Source organism: Centroberyx gerrardi, chromosome 12 (assembly GCF_048128805.1).
Source record: "Centroberyx gerrardi isolate f3 chromosome 12, fCenGer3.hap1.cur.20231027, whole genome shotgun sequence".
Classification (NCBI taxonomy): domain Eukaryota; kingdom Metazoa; phylum Chordata; class Actinopteri; order Beryciformes; family Berycidae; genus Centroberyx; species Centroberyx gerrardi.
The window spans coordinates 18,340,388-18,368,071 of NC_136008.1; the positions used below are offsets into that span (position 1 = coordinate 18,340,388).

General features: G+C 42.5%; 1 protein-coding gene across 1 annotated transcript in view; it reads right to left on the reverse strand.

Moving 5' to 3' along the window:
* Nucleotides 1–1,080: 1,080 nt before the first annotated feature.
* Nucleotides 1,081–27,684, reverse strand: part of sntb1 (syntrophin, basic 1) — a 34,791-nt gene continuing 8,187 nt past the window's right edge. The window contains exons 2-8 of the mRNA XM_078287361.1: nucleotides 25,443–25,680; nucleotides 17,362–17,479; nucleotides 17,025–17,114; nucleotides 15,431–15,567; nucleotides 15,013–15,209; nucleotides 6,463–6,692; nucleotides 1,081–3,519 (exon numbers count right to left, since the gene is read on the reverse strand). Coding sequence (XP_078143487.1) covers nucleotides 3,427–3,519; nucleotides 6,463–6,692; nucleotides 15,013–15,209; nucleotides 15,431–15,567; nucleotides 17,025–17,114; nucleotides 17,362–17,479; nucleotides 25,443–25,680 — 1,103 coding nt within the window. The 3' untranslated portion in view covers nucleotides 1,081–3,426. The remainder of the gene's footprint in view (nucleotides 3,520–6,462; nucleotides 6,693–15,012; nucleotides 15,210–15,430; nucleotides 15,568–17,024; nucleotides 17,115–17,361; nucleotides 17,480–25,442; nucleotides 25,681–27,684) is intronic.

The window sequence follows — 27,684 nt, forward strand, 5'->3', positions numbered from 1 at the left end:
ACACAGACAGGTGAGGATAGGTGGGAAAAAAACACATGCCAGTAGAGACGGGGTACACATGCATGCGTGGGCCTGAAGATCTGGGCGCTGGTGTGTGTGTGTGTGTGTGTGTGTGTGAGAGAGAGAGAGAGCCTATGTATTTCTCTGAGTGTAATTTGTGTATGTGCAAGAGCTATCAATCAATGTCAAGTGGGGTTATTGTTATTCAGCTTCGGCTGCTACTCCGACTGACATGAATGCTGGAGTGCATGCATTGCTCTCTGTGTGTGTTATTCAAGAGGTAGGAGTAATTGTCGAGAGTTTGTGTATGTGTGTCCTTGTGTGTGTGTGTGTGTGTGAGTGTGCCCACACTACTTTTCTGAATGACATGAACACTGGAGTGCAGGCATTCCTCTTTATGTGTACAGTGGGAGATTAACTCAAGCTAGTAAACAATGTCAAGAGTTATGGCTGTTTGAGCTCTGCGCTACTTACTTCCAATAGCATGAATGTGTCAGGGCATGCATTCCTCTGTGTGTGTGTGTGTGTGTGTGTGTGTGTGTGTGTGTGTGTGCGTGTGTGTGCATGTGTGTGAGGCCTATAGGATGCCAACTCATTACCTAGGAGCCAAGTAAACAATGTCAAGAGTTATGATTGTGTTAAGAGCTGCCTACAACTCAATTACTCTGAAACTCTTTGGCTGGAGACACATGAATGCTTTCTGCTGAGCTGGTCAATAAAAGACTTCACTAACACGCTGTGAATTAGTGCAACACCTTTCATCTCAACGTCCTCAACATAAAACACTGCAAGTTTTTGTTGCGCTGCAGGGAGTGTGTGTGTGTGTGTGTGTGTTTACAGCAGGGTTGAATTCATTTCATTTTCAGTTTAAAAAGTGGAAAACGTGAATATACTAATACAAACTATTAACAACAACCTATTAAGAAATAATTAAGAATGAATGCTCTATCATTAGTAAACAAATTGCAGCTCCAATTTACATTTTAAAATGATTGAACTGAAAGTGAATTCTCTGTTCTGTTTTTGACTGGAAATGAATGAATCACAACTGAAGACAATAAAAACAAACTCAGCTTGTTAAATACATGATTTATGTGCACCATCTGAGTTAAAAACTAAGCTTTATCATTCTGAGTGATAGTACAGTAGCTGCCGAAGGCATCTGATTATTCTACATCTCCAGCAGCCTTTTAAAAGCGCTCTTTCACCTTTCCATCTGAGGTTAACAGTAAGTGCCGCATCCTCTGCCAAACACAGGCGTTACAATACCTCCAGTATCTTTTAGTACCAGCATAACAACAGATTATTTTATTTCTTCTACAGCGTGGTAATTAAAAAATGTAAATCATTGTTTCGCAGTGTTACCGTGTGTATAATTTGTCATTGGAAATGTGTATGTGTGTGTCCATAAATAAAGCAGAGAGCAAACAGAAAGTTCCTGTTGGCTTACGATCTCTGTGGGTTCTGATCATAAACAAATGTAGCCATCATAGAAATCCTTTACTGCACACTTGCTGCTCTACTTCTACACTTCACCCCTGTAACAAATTGTGTGTGACACTTTCAAATTTTGATCTCTGTGATCAATTGCTTTCAAAATTCAAAACGTATTCTCTTTTCAGTCATGAAGGCACAAGAACAGACCTGGCAACCAGCCGTTTGAGAGACAGTGCGGTATACAGATTTTGTTCAGCTGCATAACATTCAAGCAATGATTATGTGCACTGGCTGCAGGACTGACACAGGATTGAAGACGCCTATGATGGCTACCATGCTAACAATTGACCTTCTTTCAGATTCATAATACTTTCTGGGGTAATTACACCGTCATTAGTTTGGCTTTTAGTTTGCACAGTTTTTTTTGTGAAAAGCTTCCACAATCAAATCTTGAATATATGAATAGTGTGAATAATGAATTACTCATGCCACGTGTTTGCTTGATGGTACAAGATTGTTCTGTGCTTCTCCATCTGACCAAGCAAACATCATCACTCCCTCAGAGAGTATCTGGAAGCATTTCAGTCACTGATTCAGAATCACTGAGTGGACAGCATCGCCATGTCTAGTCAGACCAAAGATTTTTAAATGATCTGGTCGAAGTGCTTTTACAAAAGTATTCTGGGTACTAGCTCATAATCTTAAGGTCTTATTCAGGATGAACTGATCATATGCATCTTCATATCCTCATCACAAATATCCTTGTATACATTAGAATACATACATTAGAATATTACCATGGGAACTAAAGTTACACACATCAGAAAAAACAACAGTAAACGGGATAAGGTGCCCCAGTGTCCAGGCTAATTGTCATATCCCACCTGTCATATTCAGATTTCTCATAATCAGGATATGAGGCTATCCAGGTTATTGATAAATGGGATATGGCGTTTACATGTGGCAACTCAAAAAAAGAATACTTGAGTATTTTAGTGTGCATGTAAATGAAGCCAGTGTTTTCCATCTGAAGTGAGAAAAACACCAGTGGACATTCGAGCCGAATTCAGATCATTCTCAACTCAGTGAATTCAGGGAGTGGACTTTCTTCAATATTCAAACTTTAAAGTGCTTAAAAAGGATGCCGTGACATTTTGAATTTTAGTTTGCCGTCACATCGTGAGAAACTGTGCAGCCCGTTGTGCCCCTCGGTTTCAACGATGAATGCTGACAAGACATTTTAGGGACACTAACAAATATAAATGCTGAAAGTTTTTCCCACAGCGTGACAAGCGCTTGGTGAAGAAAAATAACCAAGTGAAATTCAGAATGTCAGGGTTTCCTTTTAGAGCTAATGGTGAATAAATTATATGATTGGTAAATAGATTGCAGTTCCCCATCACATTTTGATTGAATTAAACATTCATTGAATTAAAAGTGAATTCATCTCCGTCCTGCTGCTGTGTCCTGTCCCTCTAATTCTGACAGGACGTGACAATAATGCCCAATCTGTTTCTCTCTCTCTCTGTGTGCTTCTCTCTGTGTTTCTCTCTCTCTTTCTGTCTGTATCGTCCCTCTGGTTCTAGTCCAGTCCATGTTTTCTTCTGTGGTTCTTCAATCAACACTTCAGTGAATGCAGCCCTTAAAGGGAAGGTTTACCCCCCAAAAAACCATGTCAAGGGCATATTTCACTCAAAACAAAACCAATCTGGATTAAGTGTCTCCACAAGTACAGCGTACATCAGTGTTTCTTAAAACTATAGGTTGGGGACCCAAAAAGGGTCGCAGCAGGCCTGTTTCTGTTTTTTCCGCACATGGCAAGAGCTCTGTCTGTAATGTGACGAGCCCGGGCTCCAGGGAGAGACTACATTCGCTCAACTTGCGTCCCGGACTGAAAAAGTTGAAGTTGGTATATGCGAGCCCCAGAGAGGTGGAGGAACATGGTGGATTTTATTCTGAAGACGTGAAACTGTCCCTTTAAAGGGGCTGTCAGGCCACCAGACCCAGGCGGGAGATCTTAGCGGAGAGGAAGGAGTGGAGGATGAAGACGATCGGCTTTGGGCATGAGTGGAGGTCCAGTTGCTGGAGGAGAATAGGACAGAACAGAGAAAAGTAAAGTAGAGAACATAACACAATGGAATTAAATAGGATAGCAAAGAACAAGAGAGAATAAAATAGATAGGAATAGGACAGAATAGGAATGATTAGAGGATGAGTTGAAAGCAGAAGGGATGACAGAGAGAGAAAAGGAGGGGAGGGAAGGAGAAGAAAGAGATAAATCATAAATCACATAATACCATAAAAATATGTTCAACACACACACACACACACACATACACAAACCAACTCCACAGTCAACAGGTCCCAATGAGGCAGGGATTAGATTGCCATACACACAGTCCTAGTTGGCGCTAAGCACTGTACACACACACAAACACTGCAGCGCTGTGAACAAAGCTCCGTTCATAGCCTGAGTTGACTGCGGGTGATGGAGTTTCACCAATAGTATGACTCACATCCTGTTCCTATGGCCCATAGGGAGATTCAGCCTGCAAATTCACACTTGAAACTGCTGTTTAGTCGGTCCAATTAAACTCAGAGGAAGGGGATGTAGAGATGGAAACTGTGACGTCTTGACTTGTTTGTCTCCAGCAAACCCTGTGCAGTGAAACCTGAGTGGGTCTACATATCAGAACTGTCTCGCAGAAACCTTGTATAGCCAAGTTACTCCAAATCAATGGAATGATTTTGTTTTTTTGGCTCACTGACCAAAGAGAATGTTTTGAAGCTAATATACAGTATATTGTTTTATTCTACAAACAATGGTTTGGCTTGGTCCAAGCGCCATGACACATTTTCTATATGTGGGGGACAACACAAACTGTCAACTGCAGTAAAAGAGACAAAATTAGAAAGACATATTTTCTGCCAAATAATGACAGTATATCAACGCTGGGGAAAAAGGGCCCAGTTGATCTCAGTTTCACATGTTGAGCTAATGAGCTATCAGCCACATCCATAATTGCCTTGGGATTTTTATAAAGCCTTATCTACAACTGTGCTGGGATTGGGAAATGCTACGGAAACCAAAATCTATTCTGTTCAGACAGCCAACAGAGGGTTTTGAATCAAAGCTCTGATGTCTTTGCTTATTTGCCTTCAGCAAAAACTGAGCAGTCAAACACGAGTGAGTCTAATGGAGTTTTTCTAGTGAGCTGTATATGCAGTGTCATCCAGAGAGATCGAGTGGTTGATATAAAACATCTGAGTTTCCTCTCTAAATGCCCTACAGGTTAGACCTAGAGAGAAAATATTTTAGTTTTCACTGTGACTTTATTTTCCAACATACAGTAAATCACAGGGCTATGGCTTCATGGATGATGAAACATCAATATTGAAAGAACAGTGTATATTAGTGCTAGGGGAAGTTGTTAAAAGGGCCCATGCAGTTACTCCTTACATTGACTTTGGAAAAAGGTGCCATCAACATTTCATTTAAGAACCATGGGACTGAAAATTTAAACTTAAGTTACAGTGAGAACTTCATATAAAAAATGTTTAAAACTAAAATGATGAACTGTTTGTACGAGGTTGCTTTCAAGTACAAACTTTCACTGCTTTTCATTACTTGGAGGATGGCCCATGAAACATGAGCCACCTGGGCTTCCATACAGTGAGCTCTTGGGTGGTGAAAACTGATTAAAACTCTTACAGTAACTGACAGGCTATTTTAAAGGAAACTGTTATATATCATCAGTCTGTGTTCTTCAATGCATCCCAGGGGTTATTTTGTAATGAAATGTTGTAATTTACCTTTTTGGTGTACCCACTTTCCCTCAACTTGCCCTGTATTTCTACTCTTGTCTACTTCAGTTAGGGATTTCCTACGTTTCCCAGAATGACTTTCAACAACACCAGAGAACAGGCGAAAATTTGTTCCATTTAGCTCTGGGTTGTATGTGACCGGAGTAAAGTTAGCTTGATATTGGATATTGCTTTTTTTTTTTGAACAACTAGAAGAACATTTATAAATCCTACTATAAAATGAGGAAATCTCTGTCCTTCTGTCTGTCTGTCTGCATCCATTTTGCTCCTCAATGGGTTGGCCAATCAATCTGAAACTGCACGGGCATTGAGCATTGGCATAGGCAGGGACTGACGAAGCTGATTTTTCCATTTTCCCAAATTTACGCTGTTTATGCGCATTTTTGGCAAGTCTGCGCGGAGTTGTGGCGCGCGCATCCCCGGGTATGGACTAGTATATTTGTAATTGGAAGAATAATTTACAATCACTTTTTTCAATATTTGAGAAGATTTGTTTTTTCTTGAAGGTGGAAAAACAACTATCCAATATCCATAGCCAATATCCAATATTAAGCTAACTTCACAGCAGTTTTTAAGAGTAGGTGGAGAGAGCAACAGTGGCAGTGCTAGCGCGACACGTCTTGCATTGCATTATGGTCTAAAGGCTACTGGCGGTAGAGAAATTGGTATCTCTGCCTCTTCCACGATGGATTTCTTCCTATATGAAGAGAAGCCCTTGCTCTTTGGTTCTGAGGGACTGACACCAAAAGCTAATGTTAACAGTTAATGGTTTAGATAGCTGAATTTGTTTCTCCTATTGTAGCTGTGCTGGAAATATCTCAAAGTGATGTCATGTCGCCTACGTTTGGCCGCTTCTCCACGGAATATAAATACACCACCAAATAACAAAATGGACCCAGGAATGCAAGGTACATCACCAAAAGCTGTTTTCTACAAGTGTTAGGTTGGATTTTTCCTTTAAATGGAAACTCTGATGTTTCGTCTTGTTTGCTTTCAGTGAACTTTGAGCATGGCCAATGAAACCTGGGCCAACTGGCTTCCTGTCAGAGCTGGGCAGCTGCGCAACATCTCTTGTTACTTTTTGACACAGTGTGTTTTAAAGATGTGCTGACAGCAACACACAGCGTGTCGAAAAAATACAGTGTTACAGAGTTAGTATCATTAAAAACAGTGCTTTAAAAAAACAAAAAAAACACTCACAATCTCCCCCTCCTTCCCTCCAAAGTCAAGGAAGAGCATGCGAACTCCGTCATCCGAGGACATCTTAAGTTTCTCGTAGGGGTAGGAGAGCAGCACTCTGGGCCTGGTGGGGGTGTGAACGCCCCTCTCCTCCCCGTTCTCCCCCTCTCCCCGACTGGGCTCGGCCAGCACAGAGAAGCCCTGTTCGTAGTGGACCACCAGCCGACACTCCTGGCCCCGATACAGACAACCTGGAGGAGAGAGAGAGAGAGAGAGAGAGAATCAGAACTGAAGTTAATGCATTTTGATCTCTATGTGCTTATGAAGAAGATAATGAGGTCTCATCAGTATTTTCCAGAATTAATAAAGTGTGGAGGAGAGGAAAATTAATTGGAATCAAATCAGAATGGGAATCATCGTCTTTGTACATGCATTACACAACACAGTAATTAGAGCGAGGAGTAAAAGTCAGGCTCTAAATTACAGTCACGGGTGTTTTACATAAGGAGCAGTACTGCTTTTGTTGCATACTGAGCCCCTTAAAAATGTATATCTTCCCTGTCCTTGGAAAACCTCCTGTCTTGGAAGGAGGTGTGTATTAGATAGGCGGGGGCATTCATTGTGATTACTGTGTTACATGTTCATATGTTAATAGGTCGGATGGTTGTACATAGGGGTGGGCGATAAAACCATAACAATAATGATCTAAATACAATTTTCCTTGATATAAATGTCATTTTTTTCTCAATAAAGTTGGTACAATTTCTTTTTCATGCCGTGACAGAAAGCTGATTGAAGTGACATAGAATATCTTTAGGCTGCACAGTGAGAGGAACACACTGACGTTTAGTACGGCAGTAAGGAAGATGAACAAAATATGAGTCCCACGCAAAGAAGGTTGACATGTGACAGTGAAGAAAGAGAAATCCCCACAGATAAGGAAGACGTCACTGATAAAAAAAGGTCAATCAACTTCCGTGGTCTGGGAACAACAAACTGAGAGACGTGCATTGGAAAATGCGTTGAAGTCATTTGAAATGGTATCGTCCTTTACAGCACACAGAACCCGTCCCAACTGAGTGCTGGTGGTCGACCCTGAAGAGCCAACAAACTACTCTGAGCAGGAAACAATACTAGAGCATCAGCATTTTCCATCATTTTTCAAACAGCCACAAAGACATCATGACGCCATAATATACTGCAGTGTAAAACCATGCTGCCAGTTAGCCCAGATGAGTCATGCTTCGATAATAAAGAATACTTAAAACTTCAATTAACCTTTTGGTTTCTCCAGCTTTCACTATAACATTCTTGGCCATATCGCCCAGCCATAAATGTTGAGGGAGCAATTACAACGTTCTTAGTCTTTATTCGATTTTATTATATCATTTTATTAGGTTGTCCACTGCGTCCCAAGTCTGCTGCTGCTGTGACAATCCTCTGAACACACTACCTATCTATCAACAGAGGATCTCAACAAACATCTCTTTCCCTCGCGCTGTGTCCCCCACTCAAATCAGAGTGTACCGTCTCTGTTTTCCCAGATCACACGTTACAATTTAGACTTCAATGTCAGACTATTCTCTTCACGCCGAGACCGAGTGCTACTATATCTGTTCTCCAACATTTCTCATCACTTTCATTCCCGCACCCTCCTCTCTTCACAGCGTGTGTCTGGCTGAAAGCTGAGTGTACTATCTTTACCTACTCTCCCAATTTACACATCACTTCCCTTCGCTTTAGCAAACCCATCTCTTCTCTACCCAGTGTGATCTGTCTCTATTTAGTCTTCTTTCTCAACGCCTTGACAGCAGAGCATCCTCTCTCCCATCAGACATGTAGCCAGCATGCTGAACGCTTCATTTACAACTTCTCTGTCTTGACACTATCTCATCTACTGAGCAGTGTGTGTGTGTGTGTGTGTGTGTGTGTGTGTGTGTGTGCGCGCGTGTGAGACACAGAGAGACAAGGAGCGAGAGACGAGAGTTGTTATCTCTCTATTGTTTACTGACAGCCTGAGTAGGGTGTGTGTGTGTGTGTGGTGTGCATACATGTATGTGACAAGGGAGAGTGTGTGTGTACATAAGAGGGTGAGAGTGTGTGTGCTGGTGGGAGAGAGAGAGGGTGTGTGTGTGTTCTAGCATGCATGTATGTGAAAAAGAGACAGGGAAAGAGCATGTATGAGTATGTCTTATCTCTCTCTGGGCTACAGAACGCATCAGTAGCGTGTGTGTGTGTGTGTGTGTGTGTGTGTGTGTGTGTGTGCATGTGTGTATCATCTCTCTCTGTGTCCTGCTTCACAGTCTCTTTTGTCCGACTATCAACAGGCTGATTCTCCAACGACTGAACTCTGTTGTCAGTCAAACCCTGCTAATCGCTCTATACATATCTGAATCCCTTCCTCGTTTGGCTCTTTATCTGCAGGCGATTATGAAACCACGGTTGACAAATGTGTACACAGTAGCACACACACACCAGACCTAGGTCAAATAGAATTCACAAATAATTCTCTGAGTTTATTTTACCCTGCACGGAGCACCAGATGGGTGGGGTTGACCGCATGAGAACGCAAGGTAAACTGCTATAGTCATAGAAGAGTATACTAAATTGATTTGGCATGAAATGCGAAGAACATCATCTTCTCTCTAACTGTGTGGTATGAATTTTCTAATTTATACTCAGTAGCGGAGGAACTCTAGATGAATGCAGTAGAGTTTGAACCGTATCTGAAAACTTTCTCAGGAGTCTGTTGTTGTTGAGAACTGGAACTCTGAAGGCGACCAAATGTTCTGTAACAGTAGTATTGTGTTTTTGTATTTTTGATCTATTCTTAACATGTTCTGCTGTTTTTTTGTTTTTGTTTTTGTTTTTTACCAGGAGCAGCATATTAATCCACCTGTCTCTCCTTATCAAACATGAAACACACTTAAACAGCGGGGGTTTGTTGAAGGCAGCTTGCAAAAACAAGAAGCAATGGTGGCAGAAAGTAAGAAACTGAGAATCTGCATTAGAAATGAGTCAAGTCCCCTACCGCCTCACACACACACACACACACACACACCGAATATATAATATCCCTGAAATCCTGAAAAACCCCATTCACGATGATGAATGAGTCCCACAATGTCTAATATTATTCTAATGATGTAAAAATGATCTGAAAGGATAAATGTCTCCCTAACGGCATAACAGTTGTAAATGGGACAGTGAGTACGGGGTTTCTGTTTTGTTCGGGAGTGAGAATTAGATGCGAAACTCTACTCTTCTACCTGAGAGCCTTGATCTATGGGGCAAGCAGGGTTTCCCACCAGAGCGCACACACATGCGTGTGCACACACACACACACACACACACACACACACACACACACAGAAAGGGGCTTTTCAGGCCACAACAAAAGCCCTTCTTTCAGCAGGACGGTGAGTGGAAAGACAGAGGGAGGGAGAGAGGGGCAGAGCGAGAGAGACGGAGAAAGACCGATAACACAGAGAATGAGAGACAGCGAGAGAGGAGGGAGACAGACACTCACTCGGTTACCATAACGGCCAGCGGAAATGCTTAAAGGTTATTAAGGGACAGAAACAGTCATGTTTACTACTTGTGAATGACATTAGGGGCAGGGAAAATACTTCATATATGCAAAGTGCATCCCACAGCACTCTGTCTGCGTTGAGGAGAGTCAAGTATTATGCTACGCTACTTCTGGTGTCACAATAGGTTAATAGTTAGGTTAATTTTCCACAACCACTGCTGTAAAATTGTTTTTTAAATGGCTGTGAAAGCGCAGCCCTTTAGTGCTGAAAGTCATTAGAGTGTTTATCTGTTCATTAAGCAGACTGGCAAAATAAAGGCAATGCCCATTCGACCTCTAAAACCACTTAACAACAAATTTTGCAGCTGTCACCTTGGATAGCAACAACATTAACAACAACAGGAGTGGTAGTCCAGCCCTGTCTCATGAAGCCAGCTCAAGTCTCTTTGTCGCTGCACGTCCCGATTTTGCCGAGTTAGAGCCGTCCCACGGTCAACAAGGGCGGTGCTTGCCTTAAAACTTCTCAGCCAATCCCAAACTTCATCATATGACATCACTACCTGTGCACGGTTTTGTTATGGGTTTTTTTTGCACCCTCTTCTTCAGGATTTTTTCAAATCACTTTGACTTGTTAAATTCTGTGCCGGAGGTAAGGACCTTTCTTTTAGATGTTATTTGTTGACGTGATTAGCATAACACATTGGTTTAAAATAGTTGCTTTAGCTAACGTTAGCATGCTTACTACCTAACTTGGCTATAGCCATTGCTACGTTACTTGCTAATGTGTTTTCATACTGTAAAACTTTTATACTGTACTTGGAACCTGCTTGGAACAGTTCCTTCACAATGTTTTGTTGCAAAGTTGCAAAGTTATGGGACTGGTCTGGATATCTACCACTTAGCTAGCAAACATGGATTTAATCCTTCTGTGTTGGCCCAGGGACATCATGCCTAATGTTGACCCAGGATTGACCTATGCTCTGTTAACCCATCCAGCTATGAGCACGTTCACATGAAAGGTTTGTAACAAATAGCCGGTCACATTCAACATGGACAGATCCAGAGCAGCGAATTTAAAATAAGATGAAACCTTATGGAAATTAGGTCAAGGCAAAATAATATGATTCCTCTGGGAAAGGGAAATACACTGTAAGCACACTACTAGAATACGAAATTAGGCAATAAAAATAGTAGAAAATAATAAAACAATAAAAGCAGTAGTCTATAAATAATTGTGGGGTTATGTAAATATATGAGTAGACTGTAAAAGTGTGAAGAATGGGAAAGAAATGGAGTATTAACATTTATGTCCGTCTCTCAAGAAGAACAAACTATTATAATGAATAAATATGAGCAATACAAAAACATAATAGTGAAAAGTAACAGTGTTGCTGCTGCCAAGGCTAGAGAGGATTGCTGGAGGAAAATTGCGGATGGTGTAAATGTGTAAATAAATAGGCTTATCTCTGCCTGTCATTAAGGCACAGTGGGCATATTCACTGATACAGGTTTGTGTCACACTGAGGCTGTGAAGATTTCCTATTCACAAAGTCGGCCTCATGTTCCCCAGTGCAGCGGTGATGGAATATGGGTGCAACATACACTATTGCACAAATCACTCTCGGGAATCCTATGAACGAATTTCATCGCATTTAATATGCAACAGTAAATTTTCATTCATTATTGATAACTAATATATAGTCTACTAATGGCATTTGGCCCTCTTTTACAGCCAGAGTGGGTAAATGGCGTGGAAACGCTACAAACATATATCTGATCAAATAAATCATCATGGAAAACAAAGTGAACACCGTTGCCCTGCGAACAGCCCTTCTTACAATAGTTCTTTTTATTATTTGTTTCATTCATTTGAATGTAATGTTTTCATTCGTATCAGTTACCTGGGATCCTCTGGGAGTGGTGATGCCATTTTTCCAGAGAGTTGATGGCTTTTTCTAAGATTGGATCCGATAGCCTCAACATAACCCATTAGCTGTGCAGCCTGTTACCATGGTGATCAACCCTGCTATAAAGTGAGCCACTGACGTGAGAAAAAGTTAAGCCCAAAGTTAGCTCGCTAACCCACTAATCTTGCTTTGTGAAACAGGAAAAGGCCCCCAGAAGCAGGAGAAGTAGGATTTCTCAGTTAACCAGATAAATCTGATCATAAAATAACATCTCAAATATTTCACAAGATCTGGCTGTGCGGGTTCAGCTTCATCAAACACTCCATGGGTCTGTCAAGCAAGGCAGATAACTGTGGAAAAGATTTGGATGGATGTTGTACTTTGCTTTCACACACACACACACACACACACACACACACACACACACACACACACACACACACACACACACACACACACACACCTCTCTCTCTCTCTCTCTCAGGAATTTTGACTTATATGTTTGTAGTTTCACACTGTAAACATTCAGGTTTGGTCATTTAATTTTTATCAAATTATTTAGGGACACTTCTTTATGACCTCTGAAAACTTTTAGGAGGGAGTTTAAGCACCGTCACCTTGGACATAGTGACAACAAAAATGACAACAGGGCAAGTGCCGGTGAAATTTGATTTCTGAGCCAAATAAATGACTTTCCCCTCTAAAATCCCTCCAAGAATGGCCCGCTGCCCGGTGAATGATTGAGAGTTAATCTATCTTTGGAGCAAATCTGTATCACGAGCCTTGACAGTGAATAAACCATCATAATGACTTATCTGAATGTCACACGGATGAAAAGCTGACAAGGTCAATGGAATGGCTCCTCAAGTGACCACTGGTGAAAAATGACTGAATGCACTTTGTATGCATTATCAAACTCCTTTTCATGGAAGTGTAAATGACTTTTCTATTGCCGTAACAAGAGATGAAACCAAGGCCTTGCTGCTAACATCAATCTGTTTCACAAAAGTAATGGGATTTCATTTCAAATAGAAATTCAAAGGTGAACAATAAATACTCAGTAGCGTTCTCATTTTATTTTTATTCGTTCATTTAGCCTGTGACATCGACCTGTATCATAAGTCAGTGTCACACACTTAATCTGTTGATTCCACTGCTACATTTAAGCTACGGCATGTCTGTATGGAACAACATATTCAAGTCTAGACACCATTTTGTCATGGCATTAAAAATTGGGATGTCCCTTTAACATCCCCATTTCTCTGTTAACTAGCATGACATAATGAATTTAATATCGTCAGACACCTTAGAGTCTTGAATTTAAATTGAGCTCTGCAGACGTGATTGAAGCCTTGCCATGCGAATCACAGCGTAACATCTACTTCTGCATAGGCGCAGACGCAGTTTGGAGGGTTTTAACAAGGCAACACACTCTGCAGAAACAGTGCTGGCAAAGTGTGGGTATTTTGTTGACATGCTGTATCACCTGCTGGTACACAAGCATTGTTAGTGAGGACAGGGCAGCCCACCTGTTTCATATATGAGAGGGATCCGAACTGAAACTTAATTTGGCACGATGTTGTTATAGATGGAGAGAGGGGAGACCCAGGGGAAAAGGGAAAGTGGAGTTCCCAGAACATTTTGTGCTTGGAGAGAGACTGAGGCAAGGAGGGAGAGAGGGGGAGGGTGGAGGGGTGGGGGGGTGCTGCGAGGGACATGCTGTCGGAATTCCCAGGACAGCCAATACCCGATGCCAAAGACCACACACACACACACACACACACACACACACACACACACAAAGAATGGCATTCCATTCTATAAATAGCTAGTGCTTTGTCCATGTCTTCCATATGGCTGTCAAATAATATCACAACCCCCCTCCTAACCAAGTGTGTGTATGTGTGTGTGTGTGTGTGTGCATGTATACCTTTTGCTTAACACACTGCATTCAGACATTCAGAACCAAAGGAGCTATTTAGGCTTGCAAGACCTCAGCTACATGCGCGCCCTTGCAGTCCTTTAAACTTTGGGCATATGGCGCATCATTTATCAAGCAGTTTATGAATGGATTTGTTCGTAAATCCTTCATATCCATGTCTACACATAAAAAAACGGGATTTATCAGTTTCCGTAGATCTGAATCTGATCTGAATTCGTAAGCCCGAGCGAAATTTACACCTGACTCAGCATGTGCACCGTGTGTGTGAACTCCACAATTCGTCTTTTACGTCAAGTTTTTCCCTTTTATTAATGAAACTGGCCGTTAAATAGGCTGCTTTGAACGTATGCCTACTTTTTCTCAAATTATTGCACAGCATAAAGAAAGCAACATTTTAAAGAAACAGTCCCAAATGATCTGGACTCAGAGGGAAGGGAGAAGCAGGCGAGAGACATTTTCCTACAGTCCGACCCACAATCCAACGAGGTCTCTTCCCTTGAGCTTCTTGGCCGGTGAATAGTTTCAGTGCTGGGCATGATGTCACTGTCCCCATCTGGATCAATGCCAGAGACCGACACCCCCCATGGCCCCGCTGTTCCTTTGGCTGGCTGTGATGCTCTGTGATTAGTACCTCAATTTCTGTGTTGCTGAAGTTCTGCTATTTCACTTTCTTCGATGCCATTTTGTTTCGGAAGATTTTGTTTGGTGGTGTTCTCCTTTGCATTTCTGAGGCAGTGCCATTATGTTCATTCATGGTAACGAAGGTCCTGTGAATGCGCTTCCTATTTAGGAGTGATTAGGATTCCTCAAAATACGCACGTGTATTCAAATGAAAACAGATGTTGAATGCAGCGTAAGTTTTTAGTTTGTATCAGTTTATGCGGAAATATACACACAAATTTACAAAGGTTTTTGATAAACGAGGCCCATTTTGCTGCAGCGTGCCTCAAAATGCCTGAGGAAGCATCACAGAAACCAGTCGAACCAGTTGTACAGCATGGTGATCTGTGCAGTTCATTTCACTTGACTCCATCTGCAGGTGCTTGTGTCTGTAAGCTATACATTTGTACGTGAACCTGTCTGTGCTCAAGGGTCTGTGTTTGTGCTTGCTTGAATGAGTCTGTGTCCATTTAATGGTGTTTGTGTCTGTGAAGTGTATGAATGTGTGTGTGTGATGTATCAGTACTCACTAGTAGTAACTTCTTTAATCATCTCAGCTGAGGCGTGACACCCGTTGACTATGTGCCTGGTCCACAGGGACAGATCCTTGGTGGTCTCAGCCCGGAACAGGTGGGCCTCGATGCCGAGCCGTGTGCCGGTCCGGGTGGCAAAAGACAGCTCTGTGCCAGAGTGGGGCGACCCCCGCTCAGGGCCAGAATGGACCAGTCTGTACGAACACACACATCATGTCGTATACTGTAGAACAGCGCAGTGCTGCCGCGATAACCGAAATTTCAATACCACTTTGATATGTTTACCGTGGTATGGTATAGTATCACATTTTTAGAAGTCAAAACTCATGACAACACTAGTGGCCAGCAAACGATCTTCATTATTTTGGTGTGTGTGTGTGTGAGTGTGTGTGTGTGCACATGTCAGTAGACCTACCGTGTCGCTAGCAGTGGGTAAGTGTGTGTGGGACTATGCCAGGCCTCCTTGCCTCTCGGTAGACTGTCGTACAACAGCAGGTCTTTCTCTGTCACCACCACCAACACCGGCCTCCAACACTGCTTCTCACTCTCTGTCTGCAAGCACACAGCATGGACACAGCAACAGATAATGAGACGAGGTTAGCTGAACAGTATTTTCAAATGAAAAACATGGCTAACTGGAAGGTTGTTTGATTTGAACGTGAATCAAGGACACCCCATTGACCAAGACACAGGATCTGATGTAACTATCCCTTCTGCTATTTAGGGTGAGCACAAATGTAGATACCTGCCTTGGTTGTTTAGAGGAAGGGGGGGGGGGGGGGGGGTTATCAATGGTTCTGTGCCAACAAGTGGCTTTAGGGGACTGATGTCATGACAGAGGAATGGTCTGCATACGATGTGTGAAAGACTCAGCGATGTGCGTAGACCTTCACCTTAACCTGCAAACAAACTCTCAACTCGATAAGAGAGTCAAGAACAGCATGCGTGCACAAACATGAACACACACGCACACTCTTCCTCCCCCTCGCACACCTCTCTCTCTCTCACACACACTCTTACTCTGTCTGTCTCCCTCCGTCTCTCTGTCAACATCTCACTTCAATTTGCTCCAAAACAATATTGAAGAAACAACCTAACCTGGGCCGCTACGAAGCGTTTCTCAGTAAAAGCATCTTGGTCCTCCGCTGGGAAATTTGCAAAAAAAAATCAAGGTGGCTGGTGAGCAGGTAAAGTGTTGTTTCTACACTTAATTTCCCTAAAACTCTATGGTTAATAAGGGAGATGCTGACAGAGCCCGCGCTGTGCCCCCTCACACACCCGGCACTCCTAACTCAGCAAAGCCCTGGCTTTCCCTACAGAATACACACAGTTAATCTCTTAACTTAGAGCACACACACACACACACACGCACGCACACACACACAGCCCTGTATTTCATTTCACAATACTCTATAACTGTTCTCATTATGAGGGCTTATCTGCAGCCCAGCCATGGAATCCTAAGCTGCTCTTTGAAGTTCCTTCTCAGCCAATCATATCTCAGGATTTACAGGGTCAAGGGTCAGCTTTTTAACATAATGAGAATATGTTGCTAAGTAACGGTATTGTAATAAATTTTATAGAAGGCTCAAATATGGGCAAATACACGGGGACTAAATTAGGTAGGTGTGTGTGTGTGTGTGTGTGTGTGTGTACTTGCTCGTGCGTATTTCAAAGATATGTTCACATTTGTGTGTAGACATGCACAAGCAAAAATACGCATACAAGCACACACATACACACACACACACACTCCGCAGTCACAGGGAGATAATAAGAGCGAAGACGGCAGATTAAAAACGTGAAAAATCTACAGGCAGGCAAACATGGGTAGCACACACACACACACACACACACACACACACCCATATCTGCACACACACATCCATACCTGCATTTAGTCTCTGTGTATTTGTACTGTTGGGTATTATGCAGCATTTCACACACACACACACACACACACACACACACACACACACACACACACACACACACACACCAACCCCTACCTTCCCTGCCAGCCATCCCAGGTGTCGTATCTCTTTGCTGCCAGCGACCCCCGTCCTGGCCGTGCTCTGGATGACCTCTGCCAGGACCCGCTGTGGTTGGACAACAGTGTTTACAACAGATGATATTTACTACAAATTACACTCCGAGCAGCTCTGAGGAGACAAATCATAGGCCCACTGTATAACCATATAAATATCCAATTCTAATAGTCACATCAATAATAATTACCTGTAAAATAATCAAATCAATAATTGAATAATCCTTATTTAATAACTGAAACCAAAGTACAGACTTCATAGCTGAGAGAATGACAAATCCCATGTGTGAACTGCAGACCTGTGCCAGTGCGGAGGTGGCAGAGTGCATGGCAGAGAACCAGGCCAGGGCAGATGGCTGGTCTGGGCACCGCAGCACCACGGTGTGCCTGGCATCAGGGGAGTGCAGCTCCAGTTGTCTGGAAGAGGAGATAAGAAAGTTAAAATGGCTTTAACCTGTCTGTTATCACAAGGGGCTTTAAAGCTTTTTTTTTTTTTTCAGACAAGAAAATTCTTTTCAGACGATTGGAAATGTAATGCCAAGTGGAGGCCTGCCACAAGTAGGCATGAGACCCATTTTGGTCTCCACCCATAGTTTAAGAAACCAGCTCTTCTTTTATGTTTCAAGCTTCAGTAGATGCTCCTTTGTCTCACTCCCTTGAAAATGAACATGGCAATGCCTTCAGAACAAGGCAATGCACTGAAATTTCAGACCAAAGCTAAGTTTATTCAAAACATGAAACAGGCAGTGCACATGTATTCTCTGTGGGCCATATGACACAATGCTGCCTCCCACTGAATTTCCATAACCAATCTCCTTATATCATATGGGAGTATTTCTGGCCTCCAGAGAAACGCATCTGTAAGACGCTTCTCAATCTCACTAAATGGCTCTTTGATTGTGTGCACAGTAAATATGAATTTTAAAAAGGTCCATATTGCAGCCTTTATAGTGTAGAATGCAGCACACTGTTGCTTCATATTGTAGCACCAATATGATTTCAATATAGTGTTCATCCATATGCAGTATAACCTGGCAAAAATTTATACTGAATAGGGATACTAAAGCAAAAGCAAACTGTCCACTGAAAGAAAATGAAAAAAAATGAAACCTCCTATTTCCTCCTCCAATGTTGTAGGAAATGCTGCCATTAAATATGCATTCAAAAAACATAAACTAGTTTCATAAAGGAGTCTTTTTTTATAAGAACAACCTGTTCTTGAAAACGTAATAAAACTTTTTCTTTTGACAGAATGAAGAGGAGAGTGATATTATAATCATCTTTGATGTGGGGCTAAACTATTAATTATGGCTGGCTCAGAGGTTTAGAGGACGAGACATGGTAAACGGCTCTTTTTTCTCCTGCCTGACTCATGCTGAGATTTGACCATGTTTGAAGAGTGTGAACTCAGTGTGTTTCCCCCAGAAGGCTTGAGCGGTGAAAGGTACAACTGAGAGAATACGGCTATTGAAGCTAAAGAGGAATGACACTCATTTTGAGAATTCATACATGTTATTCCTGTGGAGAAAGCAACCCACGAGACAAGCCAGGAATGAGAGAAGTACGATTTCAGCCTGTGATGTCATCAAGATGTTAAATCTGGAGCTGCTCTTTAGAGAATGAAGTGGGTAAGTTGTCAGTAAAGGTTGCTGAAGGAGCACCCGGGCCGATTTTCTGGGAATACAGGTACATTTCCAAGCATAGCATGAATGGAACTCCATTCTTGATCTGGCACCCATGGAGCAGGGTGAGTTCACCAACTCTCGCACAATCTAGCATCGCTAGTAACAGCACTCTACTGTCCAGGTGCTCTTTCTGGTTCAAAACAAACAACTCCAAATCCAGGGTGGGTTTCTACTGTGCAAATATGCTTTCTTTGCATCTTTCTTAATGCTCAGACCCCTAAGTGACCTGGAAAAGCCCCAGTGAATGTGATGAATCTGCTCTTCCATCAAACCCTCGGCGATGGGAGAGACCCTCTAGATTAGCTCCAGGTGTTTCTCGGGGTTAAAAATAGAACTACTGCCTATAAAAGGGGAGTTGATTAAGGAGAGGCCAAGGGAGAGCAGAGGGGGAGGCAGGGGGAGAAGCGCGGGCCAGATGTGTGGTCGCTAGCCTCCTGTTAAGAGAGGAGGTTCTGTAAGGACGGTGTTTGTTTTAGCAACCAACACAGACAGACTCCTGGAAAGGAGGCCACAGAGCTATAGGCCTTTTTAATGGAGGAATACCTAATGTTAAAAGCAGCAAAGGTGAGTCCCATTACGTAAACCTGCGACACAGACTGGAGAGATTATCATTCCAGTTTTAAGCAGAAATTTGTAGTTGCAATAGTGTATTGGTTATTTACATCCAATTTATTTGAAAAAACAATATCTGAAAAGATTTATATACCTCTATACTGTACGTAATGTGAAAAGCAAACAAAAAACAGGCAGCCCCACCATATAATATTGAGATAGGGTTCTTAAACATTTGAACCACTGGCCTAAACTGTTTTATCTGACCTCACCCTGCAACACAAGCCTTTTAATCTATACCAGCATTCTTGTTATGTGCAGACTCAGCAGAAACAGGCCTATGACCCATTTTTGATCCCGATCCCTAGTTTAAGAAACACTGTGCTAAGGGTTAAGACTGGAGAAATGTCATGACTCCAGATTATCAAAAGATTAAATCTGGATTATAGTATAGGTTATGGGTCATTCACTTTGTAAAATGTAGCAAAATAATTTTATCCTGGATTATAATAAATGCTAAATGATGACAACATGACATGTGAAACATTTTTTATTAGAGCTATTACTGCTGATTAGCATTAGTCATAAACTCAATTTAGACCCAGGAGAGAGAGAATTGGCCAATGCCTCGTCTGGTCAGCAGCACTGGTGAAGTGTGTGTGTGTGTGTGTGTGTGTGTGTTTCTACCCACTCAAAAACATATCAAGGTTAAACGGAGCTAGAAAACCGCCACACTGTGAGGAGCCGTGCTGGTTCTGCTAGGAGCTGTCTCTCTCCTTTACAGCCATAAATGTTTTTCTGTGGATGTCGAAGTCTCACATCACACAAAGTCAAGAGAATGTGACAAAGACAGAACTTTAGACGCATCACTGTGCTCATGTGGTGTTCTCACACTGAGGTGTTTCGAGTGTGTTGTTTCAATAGAAATAGAGACAGATAAATAGAGTCTATCCTGAGAGTAGACACCTTTTTTTGACACCCTTTTCTCTCTTTTCCTCCCCTCTCCTTATCCACCCTCCGCTCCCCCATTCCTCTCCTCCTCTTTTCTCTCCGTTTCTTTCCTCATACCTCATCCTCCTCATTTGCATTTAACTACGATGGCCCTTTAATAATCCAAACCTGAAACTCGACCTTGTGCAGATTTCTTCTGCATTTACTGTGTACATTAAGAGACAAAAGGTCTTTATCACGTGTCCCTTCAGTGACATCAGTGGTTAGTGGCGAAATAGAAATAATAAAAGATAAATCAAGTTTATCTTTATCCCAAAATACAAAATGATGAAACAGATCACTGGAGACTCTCCTCTCCTCCCTTTTCTCCTGTCCTCTCAATTCCTCTCCTTTTCTTCACCTCCTTTCTGCTTCCCACCCCCCCGCTCAGCTCCCTCACTCCTCTCTCCTACCATCCCCCCCCCCCTCCCCGCACCCTCCTCTCTTGTCTGTCCTCTTATGCTCATAAACAGTTTAAACAACATCTGCTGAAACTAAGACACTATTCCTCAGAGGGATGCAACATTGCACTGAGTCTAGTAAAACGAAAGATAAGCCATATTTCCCTGTCACTTAACACGAGACCTTTTGAACCTTTTCAAGCCCAGAACTCCAACTGAGTCATGTTAGTCTTGCCCTGGAAACTAAACCGAACTGTATTAGCACATCGCCACCCATGAAGTGGTGGTGATCCAACATAAACAGACCCACGACCCATTTTGTGTTCTGACCCACACTGATTTTACAGGCTTGTCTGTGGTATAAACCCCTTGGTGAAGCCTTTAATAACAGATCCCCTGTTCATGGTGTGGTTTAGCTAAATTAAGTGGTGACTTTCACACAGTGTTTTGGGATATTTAATGCTTCATTATTACTACAGTGGTAGCCATGGTGCTCCCATCTTGCATCTATCCTGCATTAGTAGTGGCAGCCATGGTTGAAGTCCCCCGTCCCTGCATCTATCCACAGGTTTTTTTCCCCAGCAATTCCTCTCCTGGAGTGGAGCCACAGTGGATGAAAAATGTCACTTCTACCCCAGCTACATCTCTAGGTTTCTCAGTTTACTGTTTGGACATGGTGAGTCTGGAGTGCCAGCTAACATGTTAATGTTGTGTAACCTTTACTTCTGCATAAGTCTAACAGCAAAGCTCTGTTCCGACATCACAGCACTGACAAGCAAAGAGGGAACATCCCAGTGTAAATGCTAGTGGGCTTTTTAAGTTACACGGATAAGGATTAAGCATAACAGACCAACGTTCAACTTGGGTGTCCTCCCATTTAAACATTTACTAAACATTTACCAGTGGGCTAAAGTGGAATTCGTCCTGGGCACAAGGATTAGGGAGGAAGTGCATTAAAAAAACACAAGTTGGTCAAGGACAGTTTGGCCAAGGACTTTATCTGTGTCTGTGAATCTGCCCCCGGCTTTATCAAACCACAAAACACAGTGTTATCTCTGGAAAGCAAAAATTCACCTTGGCACAAGTCACTAGATGAGATATTGACCCCGACTCCTTGTATAACCGGCTGACCAATAAAATCCACGTTACAGCCAACAAAGTGAATGTTCAACCCTATTCTGAAACGCACTCTAAGACAGTATTCACTTCAAGATAGATTAGTGCAGCTAAGAAATATGACCAAAAATATGTCTCTGGGGGATTTTTAAAGTTATGATCAAATAATTTCCTTTATTTATCCGGGAGAGATCTGCTTGGCACATATGATTTTTTTCAGGAATGCCTTGTTTCAGTTACACACATTCACATCTGGGAGCAGTTGAAGACTCAGATCCCTATCAGGATTCGAACTGATGAACTTTTAGTCTTTTAGCCCACTCCTCTAACCAGAAGACCATGACACCCCCAGTGCTGCCTTAAGCAATGATGGGGACTGGCAGATGGGGACACAATTATTGTCAATAACATGGAGTGTAGGGAATGAAAAATACTGTAATGAAGAAATACTGCCGGTCATCAAATTATTCATACATTCCATACACTACCAGCAGAGATAAGTGACAACTGCATTTCCCCTGTGATCAATAAAGTATCTTTTTATCTTTCTAAAAAATGGGGAAAATGTCACCAATTGGATCGTTACGGCTTTCCAGTGTGTGAAATAAATGAGGCATTTTTATTATGGTTTCTGTTTTGTCATACAGTACAGAGAGCCAGCACTGCCTACAGAGAATCATGTCCTCCGTCCATGGATGAAGCATTTTTTCAATTTGTTTGTCTGTTTGTATTTACGTGTGTTTGTTGTGTGCTAGCTTTTAGGTCTCATGATTTCAGCGTTGAGCAGTGCCGCGACGTCCGTACAGGCGGAGCGACTTTGAAGTCAGCGCTCATTGTTACGCCTCGACTTTGATGTCGGCCCCATCGTCAGCAGCTTTGAAGTTTAGTGAGGTTCAACTATCTGAGCGCTTAACAGACTTTTAACATCATACATATGCAGAGAGGGACAGACATGGACGGAGGGACAGAAAGATAGAGAGAAAGAGAGAGTGAGAACGACAGGACCGACATGGACGGAGAGAGAGAGTGTGGGAGAGCGGACGAGAGATAAATTCTAAGTAAGTAAACAAATAAATTCGTTTATTTACTTTTCCTCCTTGTTTTTGATGAATTCCCACTGTATACACATGCTCTGGCAGTACGGTTAATGTAACATTCATGCCAATAAAGCAATTTGAAATGGATTCGATTGAATTGAGAGAGAAAGAGAAAGCGATCAAGAGAGAGACAGAGACAATGATGGGAGAGAAGGACAGGAGAGAGAGGGAATGATAGAAGAGGAATAGAGGGAGGGAATTGTGAGAGAAAATTAAGAGAGAGAGGGACAGAAAGAGAAAAAGAGAGAAGAGAGGAATGACGGGAAAGAGGGACAGAGAAAGAAAGACGAGAGAAAGAACACAATGACATGGTGAGAGGGAGGGAGAGAGAGAGAAGGAGAGAGAGAATAAGGAGAGAGGGAATAATAGAAGAGGTATAGAGGGAGGGAACTGTGAGAGAAAATTAAGAGAGAGAGGGACAGAAAAAGAAAAAGAGAGAAGAGAGGAATGACGGGAAAGAGGGACAGAGAAAGAAAGACAAGAGAGAAAGAACACAATGACATGGTGAGAGAGAGGGAGGGAGAGAGAGAATAAGGAGAGAGGGAATAATAGAAGAGGTATAGAGGGAGGGAACTGTGAGAGAAAATTAAGAGAGAGAGGGACAGAAAGAGAAAAAGAGAGAAGAGAGGAATGACGGGAAAGAGGGACAGAGAAAGAAAGACAAGAGAGAAAGAACACAATGACATGGTGAGAGAGAGGGAGGGAGAGAGAGAGAAGGAGAGAGAATAAGGAGAGAGGGAATAATAGAAGAGGTATAGAGGGAGGGAATTGTGAGAGAAAATTAAGAGAGAGAGGGACAGAAAGAGAAAAAGAGAGAAGAGAGGAATGACGGGAAAGAGGGACAGAGAAAGAAAGACAAGAGAGAAAGAGCACAATGACATGGTGAGAGAGAGGGAGGGAGAGAGAGAGAAGGAGAGAGAATAAGGAGAGAGGGAATAATAGAAGAGGTATAGAGGGAGGGAATTGTGAGAGAAAATTAAGAGAGAGAGGGACAGAAAGAGAAAAAGAGAGAAGAGAGGAATGACGGGAAAGAGGGACAGAGAAAGAAAGACAAGAGAGAAAGAACACAATGACATGGTGAGAGAGAGGGAGGGAGAGAGAGAAGGAGAGAGACTGGGGACAGAAAAAGACGGAGGGACACACACATACTGTACAGACAGGCGGAAAAAAGTTGAAACAGTAAATGGTTTTCGGCCCCCATGCTGTTTGATTGGGCCATTGTCATATTTCCAACCAATTAACTTGACGACACCTCCTTACAGACCGCCCCCCCCCCCGCTGACTTCCACGGCTCGGCATTTGACAGAGAATTATCTAAGCGCTACTTCAAACGTTTGTCTTCTAGAAAAAAAACGAAAAAAGGTCTAAAAGAGTATTTAAAAAAAAAAAAAAGGCTGTCTGAGAAAACACTATCAAGTAATCCCTTCGGGGGATCAGAACAGGGCTGCAGACACAGGAGAGGAATGTTTCCTATTCTCTTACTGTCATATTGTTGAGTAGAGGAGTAAGAGACAGGCCATCGGTTAATTAAGGTAACCATCGTTCATCGGTTTAAAGGGCAGTTCCATGTGGCGCGACGCAAGTTTTTGCTCCTTTCCTGCATTCCCTTACTGTTCTACATCACTGTAGATCATTTTCCGTATTAAATTATGAGATATTTTCCGTTTTTTTTCCTTGTCTCGGTTGTTTTTCATAGTAAATATTTGGAGAAAAATGCTGTCTAGGGCGCTAATTTTAAGCCGTAATTGTGTAAAATCAAGCTTTATTTTCTGTTTAATTTTACGGACTATAATAGCTGTCGGGAGTGTCTTGCTTCGGTTTGTCTGTTGGCTTGACTGGGTTGTGATCGACAGAAGGCGAGTCGTACGTAACCGCAGAGCACATCAGCTATTGGTTGAAAGATTTATTTTGGGGGGGAAAATGTGGAAATCGGGCACGTGTTCCCGAATGCAAGCAGTAATATGAAACGGTGACTGGAACTTCTTTCAAAATGAAAAAAGTCTGATATTACAACTTTGCAAAACGTGACTGTTGGCTTCTCGTTCACAGTGATGGATTGTCACCGATTCAATTCGAATGAACCCGAAGTGAATGGCCTGAGAGGTTCGGCAAAACTGATTTAAAAAACATCTTTAATCGTGGCGCATGCATGTGAAAACTGCCACAATCAACATTAAAGGGATGGAAAATAAGCAAAAACTCAAATCACCCTGGAACTGTCCTTTAAAAGCTGAACTTTGGAGCGCTGGGCAGTGTTAAGTAGGTTGTAACAGGGTTGGACAGTGGCACAGCGATGCGAGTGGTTAATCAATGATAACTCAATTGCCACTAGTCTGTGAATGAAAAGCAACAAGCACAAGAGGAGCAGGCAGATAATACATGAGAGAGAGAGGGAGAGAGAGAGAGAGAGAGAGAGAGAGAGAGAGAGAGACAAAAGCATCTCCAGAGAATCATGTCTTCTGCTCATGAATGAGGATTTTTTTTTAGCTTCTGTGACTGTGTGGTTGTGTGACTGTGTGTGTGTGTGTGTGTCACTTGCCTGTTCTCGGGGTCTGGTGTGGTCATGGCTCGGGTGACGTAGCACATCTTGAGCGGTATGCACCTCCTGTCGCCCTGCAGAGACAGCGAGGGGGGCGGAGGAGAGCTGGGCGGGTCGCAGCAGGAGGAGAGGGGGGGACTGCCGAGGCGGGGCGACTCGGGAGGGGGGGTCTCCCAGCCGATCTCTGACACCGGGGAGCCCTTCTTGACGTAGGGGGTGGCCTCGCGCATGTACTTGACTGAGCAGGAAAAGGGAAGGAGAGAGAGAGGGGGGGGGGGGGGGGGAGAGGGAGAGAGAGAGAGAGAGAGAGAGAGAGAGAGAGAGAGAGAGAGAGAGAGAGAGAGAGAGAGAGAGAGAGAGAGAGAGAGAGAGAGAGAGAGAGAGAGATATTTCCAGTTTGAGCTGCAGCTAGACGCTGACAAAGGACATGAAAGTGGAACATTTTGAGATTTGAATGTTCTGGATCTGAGTCACGTTTGGTCAGAGTTTGACTCAATGGAATGGAATGGAAAAATGTAAAGCATCCAACCTTTTTATCTCCATACAACATCTTCAAGAATTACATATTATCTACACTCTGGTTGTGCTTTTCTCTTATGCAAAAGGCCTCATATATGGGTGTGTAGCTGCATTAATGACTCAGAGTTACCATTGCCGGTATTGGCTGGGGCCAGTAGCTGGAGCCAGGTCACATTTAATTCAGTCAGTTCATTCATAATGTTGATAGAAATTGCAAATCACTGTTAAAATGCTGCACCAGTAATCAATTTACTTTGCCTAGAGAAACTTTACAATATAACATCTGCTGGCTTCCCTTCATTCATAGCCTGTTCAGGATTTTAATGTGTTATCAGTTTTAAAGCACTTCACAGTTTGGTCCCTGCATTGATTTCTGAACTTTTATCACTGATAACAAAAGTCATAGTTGTGGTCGTAGGAGGAGTCTGTTCAATAATGTTATCATCCTATGGTTCATTGTTTCAAGTAGGTAAGAATGCTGTGAATAGGTTCTCTTTAAAGTAGACCTAATTTAATTGAGGCTAAAGAAGCAAATACATTTGTGTTTAACTCGTTATTCTACATTTCAAAAGCAAAGCATGATAATATGCAAATGATGCTGTGTATAGAGAGTGAGAAGCTGCATGGATCATGTGATTACTTTCCCTCTCCCCAGCACAATGAGCTGACGGCTGCCCGCCCTGCTCTGTTATTTCACTGGCAATATTGAGTGATAACAGCAGAAGTGAAAATGTAGATAGACAAAACAGACTCAACTGGCTCCCTGCCTCCCTGTCCATATCTCAGTGTATTTGAGTGTTCCTGCTGTAAACTGCACTGATGATTCATACTTTGTCTCTGCTGCTGGAGGGGGGCAGCATCAGGAGAGTTATGGCACTGAACACACTGAGGACCCCGCTAGATAGATATGATAGTCAGAGCTAATGCTGCCAGGCTAGGCAAGAAAAACTCCATTTCCAACCAGTAAAACAAAAAAGCTTTAGTTGTAAAAGTCAAATCCTGAATCACTGGAGGCTTAATAATGATTCCAGACCATTCAATGCCATGTTGTTATACAAGGTTTGGGAAGGGGAGAGGAAAAGGGAACACGGGACACATGTTTAAGTGAAAGACAGAAATAGAGAGGCAGAAATGAAGTGGGTGCTCAGTATGCTCTGTGTCCTGAATGCTGTGAATCCTTGGAATGCCCTGGATGTTTAATTGGCATATCCCACTGTACGAGCTGGGTATAATTGGCATATCGCTGGTGGCATTTGTAATCCAGCATGTGAACTATTCTTGGGTGAAGCGCTATAGACTCTTATGAGACTGTATAACAAGCCTAACCGCCAACCTGTAGAGGAGAGATGACAGGCTGACACATAACGCAGAGGAGGAGATGGGGCTGAATGATGTGCGAGTGTCCTGAATGGCTCTACAGCAACAATTTGATCCGACTGCACACTAGACTAACCCACACAGTCAGATCTGTTGCTATCAGACAAAAGGGCTAAAAGAAAAAGGTTGATGGAATTGATAATATGCATCAAAACAAAGCACAGAAACAGTGGCTGAGTTTGTCATTCAGGGCCTTGCATTTTTGAGATTAAAGTGATGTAAAGGAACATGTGGAACAATTCAAATTCAAGATTCAAGAGAAAGTAACAAAAAACGAAAAACAACAAAATCAGAGCAACAAGGTTTTCACAATTAAGATCGTGGGCACACACGTGTACATACACAC